The 18,273-nt window shown below is 38.4% G+C and overlaps 1 protein-coding gene across 10 annotated transcripts in view; it reads right to left on the bottom strand.

Annotated features, from left to right (window-relative positions):
- STAU1 (staufen double-stranded RNA binding protein 1) overlaps nt 1-18,273 on the bottom strand; it is a 73,036-nt gene that overhangs the window by 20,498 nt on the left and 34,265 nt on the right. For all 10 annotated transcript variants that reach the window (XM_084887097.1, XM_084887100.1, XM_084887094.1 and 7 more), the window contains 3 exons: nt 16,341-16,479; nt 14,788-14,953; nt 3,444-3,542 (listed from right to left, as the gene is read on the bottom strand). In XM_084887097.1, coding sequence (XP_084743223.1) covers nt 3,444-3,542; nt 14,788-14,953; nt 16,341-16,441 — 366 coding nt within the window. In that variant the 5' untranslated portion in view covers nt 16,442-16,479. The remainder of the gene's footprint in view (nt 1-3,443; nt 3,543-14,787; nt 14,954-16,340; nt 16,480-18,273) is intronic.

Genomic DNA, 18,273 nt, shown 5'->3' with positions numbered 1-18,273 from the left:
CCTATTCTTATTATTTTTCTTCTTTCTCATTTCTTTCATTTTACTATCTGTATCTTAATATACCATTACTACATTTTAAATTCATTATTACTACTTCACTTATTTTGTTTCCTCTTCTTTTTTCCTTCTATACTAGATCTTTTAGCTTTCTTCTTGCTTCCATATAGACACTTTTTCAGCTTCTTTCTCTCTTTTTCTTTACATCTCCTCTAAGTTTTTGATCATGTGTCTTTTAGTATACTTTTTATTTTTTCTTCCCTTTGCTTTCTCTTATTTTTCCTTCTTATTTATCCTGCTGTTGCTGCAGTGAGTAGCTTAATTTATGTGGTCTTTGGTTTGGCCCTGTTGTGTCTTATTCTGTTCCCCCATCAGCACATATAGAACAACTGGCATGATGACACCAGGGTTGAACCTCATTGACAGCAAATCAGAAGGAAGATCCTTCCTACAAATGGGACACCAACAATCAAGTCCCAATTACAACAGGCAAGCCCAAATAACACACACAAGGGGCATTCCTGAAGCATACAACTCAGGTGAACAAAGAGGCTGCACCACTGGACTCTCAAGACACTTTCTACATTAGGCAATCCCACAAATGCTGGGAGGAATAACTGTTGTATCTAATATATAAAAGCAAATACAAAGAGACAGCTAAAATGAGGAGATAAAGAAGCAATCCCCAAATGGGAAAAAAGAAGGAATCTCCAGAAAAAGAACTAAGTAAAATGGAGGCAAGCAACCTATCAGACATAGAGCTCAAAGCTGTGGAGAATAGATACAGGGTTCGGACAGGCTCAAGCCTCAGACTGACTTGTGGCAAACTCACATACAAGTTGCAGCTTGGAGGGCAAAGCCCTCCCAGCACAATTATAGCCAAAAGGCTATGGTTGTAAGCTTGACCTTAGAGTCCGACCCTGCAGTCCTCGGTCCTCAGTAGCTGGGGGATAAGGAATGTGGGCTGTGGGCTGCCGGGGGGAGGCGGGGAGGTGATGGTGGTGGCAGCAAGTGCTGCCTAAATGAAGCTTGAAACAGTTCAGAGAATGGCAACAGGAAAGATGCAGATTGAAATTCGCAAGAACACTGTAAACATCTTGTCCTTGTTTTATGTGATCTGACTATAAAATAAAGCTTTGGCTTACAGGCTGTGTCACTGTTTCCTCATCCAGGCACTGTGATCCTACTTGGCCCCAACTGTATTCTCTTATCTGTATTATTTAATCCTTTACCACCCTTCCTCAGGTTCACCCCTGGCCATCCTGAATGTGGTTCACAAAGCAATGGTATAAAGATGCTTAAGGGAGTTGGTGCAAATTGCAACAGCATGAAAAGGAAAATAGAGGCCATGAACAAGAACCATACAGAAGTGAAGAATTATATATCTTATATCAAGAACACAGTGGAGTGGAGATCACAGACTTTTCAAGGACGAGAAGTCTCTGACCATGGAGGTAGACAGCTATCCCAAGACAATGCCAACAAGGCCTGTATGCTCACAAATTGATATTGCTTGTTTTTATATCATCTTATTGATATTGACTGAATGTACATAAAATAATTTTCATTTTATTATTATCCTCATGGTTCCCTAGACCTCTTCCTTTATTAGATATGAAAATTTTAACTTTGATACCTGCTAATCTTTTTTACTTACTACACAATGATGTTCTGATTATCAGGTATGATAGTGAAATTAATGCTTTGTTAGCCACACATTGGTCTTCTCCTACTATCAATATAAGCTTTAGTTGTTGTTTAAAAAACAAACACAAACAAACAAACAAAGAACATACTGGAGCCCTAACTGGTTTGGCTCAGTGGATAGAGCATTGGCCTGCGAATTGAAGAGTCCCAGGTTCGATTCTGGTCAAGGTCATTTACCTTGGTTGCAGGCACATTCCCAGTAGGAGGCGTGCAGGAGGCAGCTAATCAATGTTTCTCTCTCTCATCGATGTTTCTAGCTCTCTATCCCTCTCCCTTCCTCTTTGTAAAAAAAATCAACAAAACATTAAAAAACACACACACAAAAAAACACTGGAGGATATGAAAAGTAGACTGAATGAAGCAGAGGATCTAATCAGTGATTTGGAAGACAAGGTAGAAATAAATACCCAATTAGGACAGCAAATAGAAAAAATAATTAAAAGGCAGGAAGGTAGCTTATGGAAGCTCTGGGACAACATGAAAGGTACAACATCCGAATTATCCTAATAAAAGAGTAATATGTGAATTGACCGTCACTCCAACACACAAGATGGCTGCCCTCATGTGGACACAAGAAGGCCAGCAGAGGAGGGCAGTTGGGGGAGACCAGGCTTGTAGGGGAGGGAAGTTGGGTGGAGGGGGACCAGGCCTACAGGGTAGGGCAGTTAGGGTGACCAGGCCAGCAGAGGAGGGCAGTTAGGGGTGACTGGGCCAGCAGGGGAGGGTAGTTGTGGGAGGGGTCCAGGCCTGCAGGAGAGGGCACTTGGGAGGGGGTCCAGGTCTGCAGGGGAGGGTGGTTAGGGGCAATCAGGCCAGCAGGGGAGCTGTTAGGCATCTATCAGGTGAGAGGTTAGGGGTGATCAGGCTGGCAGGCATAAGTGGTTAGGGGCAATCAGGCAGAGAGGCAGGCAAGCGGTTGGGAGCCAGCAGTCCTGGATTGTGAGAGGGATGTCCCAGATTGGAGAGGGTGCAGACTGGGCTGAGGGACACCCCCTCCCCGTGCACTAATTTTGTGCACCAGGCCTCTAGTAGACTATAAAGTCTCCAACAATTAAGTTATTAATGGGTGAACTAGGGGATGGATGGGGCAGAGGTTGGATAATGACAAAGCTTGTGTCCTTTTAAAATTTACTCTAACAAGGTATAGCCAGTTTGGCATAGTGGATAGGGCATCGACCCAAGGACTGAAGAGTCCCAGGTTCAATTCCAGTCAAGGGCATGTACCTCAGTTGCAGGCTCGATTCCTGGCTCCAATTGGAGCACGTGCAGGAGGCAACCAATTGATGATGTGTCTTTCTCACATTGATGTTTTTCTCTGTCTCTCCCTTCCCACTCTCTAAAAAATCAATGGAAGAGTATTCTTGGGTGAGGATTAACAAAAACAACAACAAATTATCTAACAGGATTTTTAGGGAACACTTAAGATTCTTAACATTTGGAATAACAGATGCTTTTGAGTCTTATGAAAATAATTGACCCTCTCTAGAATACACATGTGAGCATAAATGCAATGTTCCTCAGCCCATTTTAGGCGGTTTATAGACCTACTGAGGCCATCCATAGACCTGCTGCCCCTAGAAGGAGAGAATACTGCACTTGGCTAAACATACAGTTTGAATCTTAAATTTGAAGTTCACATATATGTGGTTATTTCAATGTTATTTAGGAAAAATATAATTCCAACTATGAATGCCAACAGAATTTTATAATACAAAATCCTACGTGTAAAATAAACTTACCTCAAAATTCACAGGCAAGTTCCGTTTAAGTGCAATCTCAAACACTTGACTTATTTCAGATTTATTGAGATTTTCTTCCTCTGATTCTCTTCCATTCACCTAAAAGAATAATTGTTTAGTAGTTAACTCTTATTTAAACATCAACATCCCAAGCTGTGATAAATCTTAAAAACACTGAACCTTGGCTTTATGGATTGAGCATCAAACCAGTAAGAACAAGGCCACACGCTACCATTTGTCAGTGAATTTAAAATGTTAAAAAAAATGTTCTATTGAACTTAGGTCAGATACACCTCATAAATCCACCATAAACAATGTGCACATTGGGTATGACTTTGGGTATGAAATCAGCCTCATCATGGCATAGCGAGGTGCCCTGGCTGCTCAGGCAGAGTGACTTCTAAAGCCCTTCTCAAGGACTGGCAAAGGAAAAAGTCAAAATACAGGCAGACTTGTGTAGGACTTGGCAAGTTCAAATATAAGTCTCTCTACCTAACGTTTCTTATCTGGACATGAAGTCCTTGGAAACCACTTTTTCCAAAAGGATGCAGTGGAACCATTATAAAATTGCCAAGCATCTCATACTTACTACTGCTGGTAAAAATAAAAAACTAATGAAGTCTCCTGAACAAAGGCTGGAACTCTATATCTATAACCAGGTTCATTACAGTCCTCCAGCCAGGGCCTGAGCCTAAATCAGATCAATTCTGTGCATGCTGATAACATGATTCTATGAAAATATAAAAAATTAGATACACTTGGTAATAGCAAAGTGTCCCCAAAACATGGCAAGAAAGCTGTGCTTTTCCTTATTATTGGGACTCTGTAGTCATAAAATTGTAAAACCCCACTTCCAAGATCTAAACTATCTGACAGGAACTTGTGGCTGAAATTGTTGAGTGGGCAAGGTGTATAGAACCATCCAGGATTTTCTTACGTCTTAACAAGTAGATGCTACACCTACACTGGATCATTATTTAAGGTGTAATTAAAGGAAATAAAACTGAAAGTTTAAAAAAAAATACAATCAAGAATATAATCCTGTATAAATAAGTTTACCCCAGACACTATTTATAATGCTTTCTCTACCATCTAATGTTCTTCCAATCTGGTTTCATGTCACTCTCTGCCTGGTCAAAACTAGTTGCATAGTATTTCTGGTGGTTTATTAAGCTAAACACACTTTTATTCCTGTTGTTTAAACCCTCAGGAGAAAGAAGGCCTGTCTTTTTACAAGTGAATCCTTAAAGCCAGAAATCGTCAAGCAAGGTACCTTAAAAGGTGTAGGTTTCAGAGAAGTTTGGGTTGATATTTATTTGTTAAATAGGTTTTAAACTAAAAAGAAAAATACTATATTTTAAAGTTAAGTATGTTCAATAAATGGTGCTGGAAAAACTAGATATTCACACGCAAAAAAATGAAGTTGGACCCTTACCTTACATCATATACAAAAATTAACTCAAGATGGATCAAAGACCTAAACATAAGAGCAAAAATTATAATAAAATTCGTAGAAGAAAACATTGGGAAAAGTTTCATGACACTGGGTTTGGCATGACTTCTTGGATATAACACCAAAAGCATGGGCAACAAAAAAAACAAATAAATTGAATGTCATAAAAATTAAACACTTTCGTGCATTAAAGGACACTATCAACAGAATAAAGACAACCTACAGAATAGGAGAAAATATATCTGATAAAAAATTGATATACAGAAAAGAACTTCGAAAAAATCAACAACAACAAACAACCCAACTCAAATATAAGAAAGGTTTTGACTAGACATGTCTCTAAAGAAGATATGATGGCCAAAAAGCATGTGAAATAATGCTCAACATTACTAGGGAAATGCAAATCAAAACCACAATGAGATACCACTTTACTCCCATAAGAATGGCCACAGAAAATAGCAAGTGTTGACAGGGATGTGCAGAAATTGGAACCCTTCTATGTTGCTGATGAGAATGTAAAATGGTGCAGCCTCTGTGGAAAAGTTTGGTGGTTTCTCAAAAAGTGAAAACACAGATTTACAATATGAGCCAGCAATTCCACTTCTAGCTCTATACTCAAAAGAATTTAAAGTAGGGACTCAAATAGATACCTATTAGCAACATTATTCACAATCACTAAAAGGTGAACACCCAAACATCCATCAACAGATGAATGGCTAAGCAAAATGTGGCATAGTCATACAGTGCAATATTATTCAGCCTTAAAAAGGAATTAAATCTTGAAAACATGCTACACCATGGATGAAAACATTATGATACCTTGAAAACATTATGATAAATGAAATAAGCCAAACACAAAAGATAAATTTATATATTTAGATGGTGTATCTAGAACAGGCAAGTGCATAGAGACAGAAGAATAGAGGTTATCAGGGAATGGGGACGAGACAGGGCGAGTTACTGTTTAACAGGTACAGTGTTTCTATGTGGAATGATGAAAAAGTACTGTAAATGACTAGTGGTGATAGTTGCACAACATTGAGAATATATTTAATGCCAAAGAACAGTACACTTAAAAAATGGTCAAAATGGCAACCTTTATGTTAATGTATATTTTATCTTAATGTTTTTAAAGCAGCAAAAAGTATGTTTCACACCAAGTATTAACACACAGAAGTCTTGTCAGCACATTAACTTGTGCTAACAGGTTAACCCACTTTTGTGCACAAAAGAATTTTTGACAGCTATATTTATTTGAAGAGTATCCAGAAACTTTTTAAAATAAATTAACTTTTTAAAAAATTATAAACTCTCATGCTAAGTAACTGTATCAATGAGTATGTTCTCCTTATGTGCAACCAGAACAAAAGTTGGAAATAAACTAGGTGGTGAGGCTGATATAAGACATCAATTGCCATGCTTGTGCCCAATTTTCAATGTTTTTGTTCATTATTACCAGTCCAATTAATTTTAACTTTTATTTTTAATTATGACCTATTTCAAACATACAGGAAAGGAAAGTATAAACAATGTAACAGGCAACTGTGCTGGATTTAACAAATGTCAACGTTAAGTACTATTGACATTAAATATTTTTTTTAATAAGGAATATAATGAAGCCCTTCTCATTCTCCTTCCCAAGGCAGAGTTAGCCACTATTCTAAAATTAAGACTATCTTTCCCAGCCATGTGTGCTTTTTAATGGATGAAAACAATATATATAAAATTCTGTGGTATAAAAAAAAAATCACATAAATTGTTTTAATTGACTGTCTTAATAAATCTTATAAAATTCAAACTTTTAAGTTTACACTAATGAAATGTTACTTTTCTTTTTTTATAGATTGAAGATCCACATAGGTGTGATAGAACACAGTAGTCTACTGCTAAATCTAAACTCTAAGCTAGTGGCTCTCAACCACAGTAATATTAGAATTACTTTGGAGCTTTACAAAGACAGCAGTCGGAGCCCCATTCAAACAAATAAATCCAAATTTTTGTAGATAGGGCTTGAATATACTTTTTTTTTTTTTTTTTTTTACAGCATTTGTTTGTTCGTTTTTAAAATCCCCAGGTGACTTTACTAGCAACCAGAGTTGAGATTCACTGCTCTAAGCCATTGCTTCCAAGGGAATTTCAATAGGAACAAAGCAGCCAGTAAAATAAAAATGCAAAAGAGAAAACAAGGATATACATTTATTTGAAAGTGAGATTATGTTGCTCTTTTACATAATTTTGATTTTATCTAAATTGCACAAAATGTTGCAATGGGGAAGCAGCAAATGACTCAAAACAAATCCACAAATACCATTCCCAGTAAGATGGGGAAAGTGTAGTAGGCCCTTAGTCTTACCTTCTTGAAGTGGGAATTACTGTTAACATCAATCCCATAGTGTATGGTACAGCAATAAAATCTAGGCAACATTAAGAAAAGAAAAAAACACTCTGAACCATGCTTAACCCTCATTATGCCAGGAAAAAATAGTTATCACCATTTACCATCTGGCTTCAATAGACCCTTTTTATTTTTCTATATTTCAAGTCATTTTACAAGTAATATAGAATAAAGGATAACAAAAATCACTCCAAAAAGAATTCAAAATAGCAAACCCAAGTTTTTATCCCAGGTTTGTAGTTTGGAAGGCATATGCACTTGAAATGAGCAAGGTCCTTTTATACAACCAACTGCTCATCAGCTGGCAAACCTGAATCTAGAGTAAAGCCCACTTGTAATGATGCCAGATTTTAAATCCATCTCCAATAGGTTCTAGCTTATCGCAACTCTGATTCTTCTTGTACTGGTACTGTCAAAACACACTCTTGAAACCAACTCATAACTTTGTTGACGGGAGAACAGCCATCTTCTTTGTTCCATAACTAAAAAAAAAGCTTTCATTTTTAGATTTAATAACCCCAAAGAAGGATCAATCTAATGGTGTGTTTTTTCATTGCTGTTATCTATTTCCTTCCAATCATCTTTGTATGTTCTTCCTCTTACATTTGTTCACTTATTTTGTGGACGAATAAGTGTTAAGAAATCCTGGTGCCCAAATGTCATAAAGTACCAAAGGATGTTGTCATACATACTTAAAAAAAAAAAAAAAATCAAAGCTGGATGGTCCAGGTTTTTATTGGAAAATATTGTGTGGTGAAGTTCTTGCTGAATGACTAAAAGAGAACACGTTTCCTTTTCATACACCATATGAATATATTATTCATTCGCCGATAGTTGAGTATGGGAAAACTTATCTAAGGTATCTTCTGAAGAGTCACAATTTGAGATTTTACTTAAACAATCTCACCATCGCAATTAGAGTCTAGAATGTTACTATCTTTCTGCATTTATTTTCTGATTTGTCTAATAATAATTTGTCTTCCTCTGTCAATTTTCTTCTCTTTGCCAATAAGGATGGAAAAAGAAAAATTCTGAATTCTCACCTGGGTTCAATGAATGCTAAAAGTAGAATAAAAAGATGGCATCTCTAGTCTTCTTTTGTATCTTCTTAAAAGACAATGCAATACATTAGGTAATATAATAAGAACATTAAAGGATGATGTAATAATGATAATTACTTTACTACTATATCATCTACCTAAAGATTTCATCATTCTTCCATTTTCTTATTATTTTAGTCTTGCTTAGCATATTTGAGAATATATTATGAATAGTATTGAAATGATATGTAGGATGACAAACAGCAAAAATGTTTAAAAAGTAGAAGAATTAAAATTTCATACTGTAAAGATTTATAAAAAGGTTCATGGAACTACATAATCATTGTAAGATAGAAAAAATATGTATATTTTCTCTTTTCTTTGTAAGACATCTAAAAAATAATAAAAGTTATGCGGTGTAAATCCTTACAGAGCTTGGAAATAAAGCTCAAAAATAAAAATTGATGCCGAAACCAGTTTGGCTCAGTGGTAGAGCATCGGTCTGCGGACTGAAAGGTCCCAGGTTCGATTCCGGTCAAGGGCATGTACATTAGTTGCGGGCACATCCCCGGTGGGGGGTGTGCAGGAGGCAGCTAGTCGATGTTTCTCTCTCATCGACATTTCTGGCTCTCTATCTCTCTCCCTTCATCTCTGTAAAAAATCAATAAAATATATATTTTTAAAAATAAATAAATAAAAAATAAAATAAAATAAAAACTGAGTTCAATGGATCCTGATCATGTAATGAGGATTAAAGTTTCCAGTTTTAGTTTTACAGTGGTGCCTCGCATAACGAACGCCTCGCACAGCGAACTTTGGACAGGTTTTTCATGAAACCATCGGCCAAAAAGCAGAAAATGGATGAAGATGTGCAAGATTCGGTAGACTCTACTTAGTCTGTCTTAAAATTAAAAAAATGTGTGTTTTTTTTAAAAAAAAATTATGTTTTTAGATGTATCTAAATAAAAATATGTCATCTTAGCATATTTTTTTTTATGTCATCTTAGCATATTTTATGCTACAGAACAAATTATTTTTTTTAACATGTATTGTTATGGGAAAACGCGTTTCACATAACGAACTTTTCGCATAACAAGCTTGCTCCTGGAACGAATTAAGTTCGTTGTGTGAGGCACCACTGTAGTTCTACCTAAATATATCTATGATCCAAATGAAGGTAAGGACTTAAGACCAGAAAGAAACTTCAAACAGTACAACCTCTTAAAAGTTTGTTGTTTATGACTACCACCCAAAAAAAAAAAATTAAAAAAAATTAAAGTTTGATATAACTGTCAGGACAGAAACTGCATTCACACACACATGGCTTTTTTGTTTACCTAAAAACAATCAGGATCACATTACATGCATAATAACAGCTCTGATCTTGAGTCCTTCCATTTAATAGATTATGAGTCTCCTTTAATGCCTATGTATACAGATTTACCACACTCTGGTTCTCCCGTTGATAAGTGTACACATATAGCCATTTTCTTACTAATGGAAATGGCTAGCCCCATTTAGGCTAGGTCCTGTTTTTCCCCATTACTGATCCTATAGCTGTGACCATTTTACTCCTAACAGCTTAGACACTCAAATCCTTTATTAGCACAAGCCTTAGATTTAAAATAAAAATGCTTTCCCAATCTTTGCATGATGGGCTGCTCCCTTGGCTGGGAAGGTACTTCCTTGCCCTGCTCTTTTGCTCATCCTTAGTTCAGCTTTAATGGCTTCCTCAGAGAGAACTCTGAATATTCCACCATTACTCCACCCTAAACAAGACATTTTATGCTTTCAATACATGCTGTTTTACCATTCTAGCACTCACTGCACTTTTTGAAACTAATATTAAGGTCTGTCAACTCCATTCAACTAAATTCCACAGGGGGAGGGTCCCAGCACAAAGCCTGTTATCAAGGTACCAGACTATCCCAACCTTGCAGACAGAAACTACTGCCTTTAGTGGCTATGTTCTAGAGAAGATAAACTGATTCAACACACAATCACATGTTCCAAAACTTTCAGCAGCACAAAGGACAATTTGTTTAAAATGACAACTTCCAATGCTGGTAGGCTGTGGGCAAATAGGCTGCTCACACCCTGTTGGGAGAGGACTAAAATGGTACCATGTTTCTGGTGGGGATCCTAGTCACAAGAAATTCCACTTGTAGGACTGTGGCTCACAAAAATAGCCACAGACATACACCAAGATTTAACTACAACAATGTTCTAGACGACGTATTTTGTAACAGGAAAAACTGCAAATAACCTAAATAACCATGCCTCTGTTGAAAAAAAATAAACTGGTATATGTACACAATGGAACTATTAAAAGGTGCTTAGAGATTTGGTTTTGCTCAGTGGTTAGAGCATCAGCCCACATACCAAAGGGTTGCAGGTTTTATTCCTGGTCTAGGGCACAGTCAAGGGCACATACCTGGGTTGCAGCTTCACTTCCCCACTCCTGGTTAGGGCAAGTGCAAGAGGCAACCAGGTGATGTCTGTCTGTCTGTCTCTCTCTCTTTCCCCCTCTCTTCTCTCCTTTCCTCCCTCCCTCACTATCTGAAAAGCAATGGAAAAAATGTCCTCAGGTGTAGGTTTCAAAATAAATGAGGATTTTTTTAAAGGTGTTTAGTAAATAAAAAATAATAAATAAATAAACAAATAAATAAATAAAGGTGTTTAGATACACATTGAAACTGAGTCCTCCATGGAATTAAGTGGCATGATATTCATAAGCATATCAGTGAAAAAAGGTGGTTATTATACAACATCATCCCTTTTTGAATATGGTTTATTGATTTCAGAGAGAGGGAGAAAGGGAAAGATAGAAACATCAATGAGAGATAGAATCATCGATCAGCTGCCTCCTGCACGCCTCCTCCCGTAACCCAGGCATGTGCCCTGACCTGGAATTGAACTGTGACCTCCTGGATCATGGGCTCAATCTTGGTGCAACATCAGCCAGCACATCATGCCATTTTTGGAAAATTGGCAAGTAATATAGTGTATATATTTACTTATATATACACTGACATAACCAATATGTTTATGATTATCTACAAGTGTAAATTTATAAGTCATTTGTTTTCTATTTTTTTTAATATATTTTATTGATTTTTTACAGAGAGGAAGAGAGAGGGATAGAGAGTTAGAAACATCGATGAGAGAGAATCATCGACCAGCTGCCTCTTGCACACCCGCTACTGGGGATGTGCCCGCAACCAAGGTATATGCCCTTGACCGAAATCGAACCTGGGACCTTTGAGTCCGCAGGCTGAAGCTCTATCCACTGAGCCAAACCGGTCTCGGCTGTTTTTCTATTTTTGAATTAAAGAATGTATATAGTTCATATGCATTACTTATTTTTTAAAAATTCAAGTTTTCTTTTGAAAATATCTCTTTATCCCCCACTACCTATCTACCAGGGAACCTGGTAAATCAGGGACAGCTTGTTTAGGTGGTAGGTCAAATGTTTCATTTACTACTTCAAAGACAAAGTTTTATCCTTTTTTTTTTTTTTTTAAATATATTTTATTGATTTTGTACAGAGAAGAAGGGAGAGAGAGAGAGAGAGCTAGAAACATCGATGAGAGAGAGTCATCGATCAGCTGCCTCTTGTACACCCCCTACTGGGGATATGCCCGCAACCAAGGTACATGCCCTTGACCAGAATCGAACCCGGGACCCTTCAGTCCCCAAGCCGAAGCTCTATCCATTGAGCCAAAGCGGTCTCGGCAAAGTTTTATCCTTTTTAATTCTCATTTCTGAAGCACTGGTTAAGGCCAGTCTCTGAGCCATTTCTTGAAGGTCGCTGTCTCTACCTCAGCTATACAGAACGAGAGAAGGGGCAAAGAGGAGGAAACAAAGGGCACAGTAGATTTGAACCTTACTCTTGGCAAAGCTCCTCACAGATAAGAGATGAGCCCAAAAGAGCATGTCTCTACAGCTCTGCCCACAGGCCTGAGCCAAGCACCACTGCTCTAGTAACTGATGGCAGGCACTTTCCCTTTCTGAGAATAAACTGAGTACTTCCAAGAGGGAAATGGCCTGGAAAACACTGATAATACTTAGGCCTTGTGGTTCCTGAACCCTGACCATACTTTACAATTACTCCAACAGCACATTAAAAAAAGCAAAAGACAAACCTCTGGGTCTCACCCTAGACCTACTGAATTAGAATCATATAGGTTGGGCCAAGGGATTTAAAAAAAAGAAAAATTCCAAGTGATTCTGAAGCAGACAACGCACATACCAGTATTCAGCGATCTTTTAACAACTGCTGGCTAGAAAGAACCAAGAAATACCTGTTCCATCTGACTCCAATTAGATTAGCATCAAAGTCAGGTCAAAAAACGAAAGGTCTCCAACATGACTCAAATTACACTAGCTTTGGTGTTTTACCAAATCTCATCACTGACAAGCTCATCCTCTTAACCTCACCAAATCCTCTTATGAGTTACAGTCCATTCTCTTTTATTTGGTTCCAGTGGACCCTGGAAACAGATCATCTCTGTTAAAATGTATGATTACATTGGAAGATAGAGATAAGCTATAACAAAGCAAAAAGAACTCCTCCTTCCCCTGTGTGGCCCGCCCTGAAGCCACAGAGCATGGGGGGGGAGGGGGGGGGAGAGACACACGACTGAACACAATGAAGCACAGCAAGCACCCCACCGAGGGTCATGCCTATCATCACACGTTTAGAACAATGTTCTATGCAAGATCTTTTTCTCTGTGAACCTGTTTCTTGAACAGAAAAAATCTAATGCTTCCCAGGGATATTTTTAGGTGGAATTTCATGCTGTGGTTCAACAACATCATGAAATCTCAATGTTTTCACCAGTGAGTTTCTTCTGGACCTAGGAAGGTGAGACTATGCCTTACCAGAATATTCACTACGGTTCTGACCCCTCACGGTGACATGGAGTCGCTGATTTCCTAAGTCCCATATTCTTATTTAGTCACAAAGAGTTAAAATACTTTCCCTATTGTGTTAGTTTTAAAACATGGCCCAAGTTCTCTGATACTCCTCTCATCCAAAAGTAGGGTTCTCAACTCTGTGAAATGTACTAAAAGCCACTGAACTGTAGGCTTAAAATGATTTAAATTGTGAATTTATATTATATGAATTTTACCTGAATATTTTAAAAAGTATGATTCTCGTCTGGCCAGTGTGAGCGTAAACCTATGAACCAGGAGGTCACGATTCATAACACATGTGGGCTCAATCCCCCTTCGGGGACATGCAGGTGGTAGCCAGATAAATAATTCTCTCTCATCATTGATGTTTCTAGCTCTCTCCTTTCCCTTCCCCTTTGAAATCAATAAAAATATGTTTTTTAAATTAAAAAAAATTTTAGGTGTGATTCTCTATCTCCTCCTCTTGACTCTAGTGTGCCGCGAGATGTTGCCTGGTGTGCCGTAGGTGCAGACAAGACAAGAATTTTATAATTTTTCACTATTTTGTTTACTTAATATTTCATAATAAAGTAATTATAAAATACTTTCTTTGTGTTTATTTGATTCCTATTCAAGAGAATTACTTTATATATAGTCAATATAGGCACAGAGTTAAATTTTTTAACATTTTCTAATGGTGGTGTGCCTCGTGATTTTTTTCATGAAACAAGTGTGCCTTTGCCCAAAAAAGGTTGAAAAACACTGCTCTAGAGTCTGTGCCTGCCTGACCTGTAGAATAGGGCAGAAACGATGCTCAACAAACTGGCAATTGTCTCTATTCCGTCTTCTATGATATTCACTCTTGGAACTCAGACACCATACCATGAAGATGTGTAAGCAGTTTTTGCACAGTTAATTAAGAGAGGAGCTGAGTTCTCCGAACGCAAGCCCTCACTTAGTTTCTAGACAACAGCCAGGAATAACTTACCAGCCATGTGAAGGATTCTCCAGCCCCTGCAGAGCTGCCTCAGCCAAAGATATGAAGAACAGATAAACTCTCCCTGCCAAACTCCGCCTAACCTGCAGATTCGTGAGCAAAATAAATGCCCACAGGTGTTTAAGCCACTAAGTTTTAAGATAGTTTGTTATGCAGCAATAGAGAACTGGTACTTGAATATAATAAAGAGTGGCTGGTCAAAAATGGCTTCCGAAAATTCTCTAACCTGGTACCGTAAATCACGGTAGATTCTGACAAGCATAATCTTTAGCACCAAAGAATTCATTCATGCATGTTCTTCATAACTTAACTGAGTCACATCTTTCTAACATGTTCACCCAAAACTATGCATTTGACTTTCTTGTTAAGAAATGTTTTTAAAGAGAGAAAATAGGCAAGAAAGCTACCAGGGCACAAAATCTCTTAAGCTATCAAACAACAAAAAGTATGGACAGCTCTCAATGTATCTTCTTTTAAAAAGCAACTTGAGGTGAATTTTTCATACCACCCTCTTGAACAACCCAAAGCGTCAAGGAGCTTCAACTCTGCTCTCTCCTTACCTCCAGCCTCTCGGGCGGGGGCTCATTCTGCAGGATTCTCAAAGCTTTGGCAGCAGCATCGTGTTTTGCAGCTTGTCTTGTCTTTCCTTTCCCATTAAACTGCTGTCCTCCCACAGAGAGTTCGACTTGATAAAGTAAGGGTGGTACTGGAAATGGGTAAAAGTACCTAGAAATGAAAGGGGGTGAGGAAAATTAGTCTCAGATTGATAAATCATCCATACATTCTCTGGAAAATTGCAGGTACTTTCTTCATTATGGGTCTTAATTGCATCAGTGTTTGCTTGCCAATGAGGACTCCTCATTATATATGCAGGGCAAATTTATTCAGGATTAAAAGTGTCACACATGCTGAAACCGGTTTGGCTCAGTGGATAGAGCATTGGCCTGAGGACTGAAAGGTCCCAGGTTCAATTCCAGTCAAGGGCATGTACCTTGGTTGCGGGTACATCCCCAGTTGGGGGTGTGCAAGAGGCAACTGATCGATGATTCTCTCTCATCGGTGTTTCTAACTCTATCCCTCTCTCTTCCTCTCTGTAAAAAATCAATAAAATATATATTTTTTAAAAAGTGTCACACAGTATTTACAAAATCTAAAGTGAATAAGCTTTGCTAAATCAGAAAATTGAACTTGCTCTACTTTCTCATATCTGAGAGTCTCACTTGCATGTCTCCACAAAAGGCTGGGAATTTTTTTAACTGAAGTCTTTTCAAAAGGACCCTCATTTCTGGAAATCCCAAAAGCCTGGAGCCTGGAAGAGGCCGAATTACAAACTTCAGAGTTTATATTTTTAAAATGGTTCTGATTCCCCCACAAGTATGGAAGGGAAATGAAGACTTCCAGTTTTAATAATCTCTCTATCCACTAATGTCTTATGGCATTTTCAGTTTGAATGAGTATTGTACTATTCCTTTAAGCCAAGGCTATTTAAAAAGCACAGTAGTTCAGCCGAAACCGGTTTGGCTCAGTGGATAGAGCATCGGCCTGCAGACTAAAAGGTCCCAGGTTCAATTCCGGTCAAGGGCATGTAGCATGTTACCTTGGTTGGAGGTACATCCCCAGTGGGGGGGGGTGCAAGAGGCAGCTGATTGATGATTCTCTCTCATTGATGTTTCTAACTCTCTATCCCTCTCTCTTCCTCTCTGTTAAAAATCAATAAAATATATATTTTAAAAAAATAATAAAATAAATAAAAAGCACAGAAGTTCAAATGTCAAAAAGTACCCACCAAATAATAATCAGTAATCACTGAATGCTGAGATTCCCAGTATTTCAGGAATCATGATAAAAAGTGACTCAATTTACACAAAGCAGTTACAAGAGCGATCTTTAACCAAACTGCTTGGGGGCACACAGTGAGGAACATGCTCAGGCCCTTTCCAAAGACAAAAGAGCATCAAGATGCATTCCAAAAATACCAACACAATGAAGACTGACTTCCACACCTGGCAGGCCAAACATGACCGAATTATCATGTGTCCCATATTGTATAGATTTCATTATTCTGTGTGCAAGATCAGATAAATTTTCACCTGTATTTAAAACACATACATACCTGGGGGGATAAGCACCTCCTCTCATGTTGTAGTTATAGGTGGATTGCATCCGAGAATATGGGTCAACAGGCTTATACATTGGTTTTTTTCCAAGTTTCATGCACAGTGCATTTAGCTCTACAGTAGGGGTTATGCTGTCTGCAACACAGAATTAACACAAGAACTTTTTCTTTTTTCTTACATGAGAATGATAGTCACTAAAATAAAAAAGAATAGCATGCTTTCTATTAATTTAATTCATGATACAGTTCATGAAAGAGTCTAAGTACTTCACTGGTAGGCATCAGGTCAGGAAATCCAAGAATCTGCTGTGATCTCTAGATATTAATACACAGTTAAAGACACAAAATATACTCGAAGGCCGCGGTCACCAACCTTTCAGACCTCACGGACCACCAATGGTCCATGTACCACTGGATAGCAACTGCTGCTCTAAGGGATATTAGAAGGAGCAACAATTTAACACGTTATCAGTGAAAGCCACATATTCCAGTTGTCACAAATATAATTTCCATGATTAAAAAATCCCAGATGAGCCGAAACCAGTTTGGTTCAGTGGAGAGAGTGGGCCTACAGACTGAAAGGTCCCGGGTTCAATTCCAGTCAAGGGCATGTACCTTGGTTGCGGGCACATCCCCACTAGGAGGTGTGCAGGAGGCAGCTGATTGATGTTTCTCTCTCATCGATGTTTTTAGCTCTCTATCTCTCTCCCTTCCTCTCTGTAAAAAAATCAATAATATATATATTTTTTTAAATCCCAGATGACCCCAGCTGGTATGGATCAGTGGTTAAGCATCAACCTACGTACCAGGAGGCCATGGTTCGATTCCCGATCAAGGTACATGCCTGGGTTTCAAGCTTAATCCCTAGTAGGGGACATGTAGGAGGAAGCCAATCAATGATTCTCTCTCAACACTGATGTTTTTATCCTTCTCTCTGAAATCAATAAAAACGTATTTTAGAAAATCCCAGGTAAACCCGCTCAGTTGCTTGAAGCATCGTTCTGTATACCAATAAAGGTTACGGTTCGATTCCTAGTTGGGGCACATACAGGAGGCAACCGACCAATATTTCTATGTTCTTCTCTCCCTCTCTCTCCCTCCCTCCACCCTTCCTTTCCCTCCCACCACCACCCCCCACCCCCGCTCTCTCTTTCAATAAAGCCTGACTGGCATGGCTCAGTGGTTGAGCATCAACCTATGAACCAGTAGGTCACAGTTCAATTCCCAGGGGTTGCGGGCTTGATCCCCAGTGGGGGGCTTGCTGGAGGCAGCCAATAATGATTCTCTCTCACCATTGATGTTTCTATCCTTCCCTATCCCTTCCTCTCTGAAATCAATTTAAAAAACATATTTTAAAATAAATAAAATCAATAAAAATATCCCTGAGCCCTAGCCAGTGTTCTCAGTGGTTAGAGCATAGGTCTGCACACTGAAGAGTCTTGGTTCAATTTCCAGTCAAGGGTACATACCTGGGTTGCAGGTTTGCTCCATGCCCAGGTAGTTGGGTGTGTGTGGGAGGTAACCAGTCAATCTCAATCTCTCTCTCTCTCTCTCTCTCTCTCTCTCTCTCTCTCTCTCTCTCTCTCTCATATCAATTTCTCTCTTTCTTGCCTTCCCCCCAAACTTCCTCCCTTCCACTCTCTCTGAAAAGCAATGGAAAAAATACCCTTGGGTGAAGATTAACAAAAACAAAACATATCCTCAGGTGAGGGGGGAAAAATCTTAGGTTACTGCCCAAATCATTTTATTGTTTGGGAACACTTAACCAATATAACTTGTATTTTTTTAAATATATTTTTATTAATTTCAGAGAGGAAGGGAGAAGGAGAGGGACAGAGAGATAGAAATATCAATGGTGAGAGAGAATCATTGATCGGCTGCCTCCCGCATGCCTCACACTAGGGATCAAGCCAGCAAAACGGGGATGTGC

The sequence above is a fragment of the Pipistrellus hanaki genome (assembly GCF_964339955.1).
Source record: "Pipistrellus hanaki genome assembly, chromosome: 6".
Classification (NCBI taxonomy): Eukaryota; Metazoa; Chordata; class Mammalia; order Chiroptera; family Vespertilionidae; genus Pipistrellus; species Pipistrellus hanaki.
This window is presented reverse-complemented; position numbering and strand designations above follow the sequence as displayed.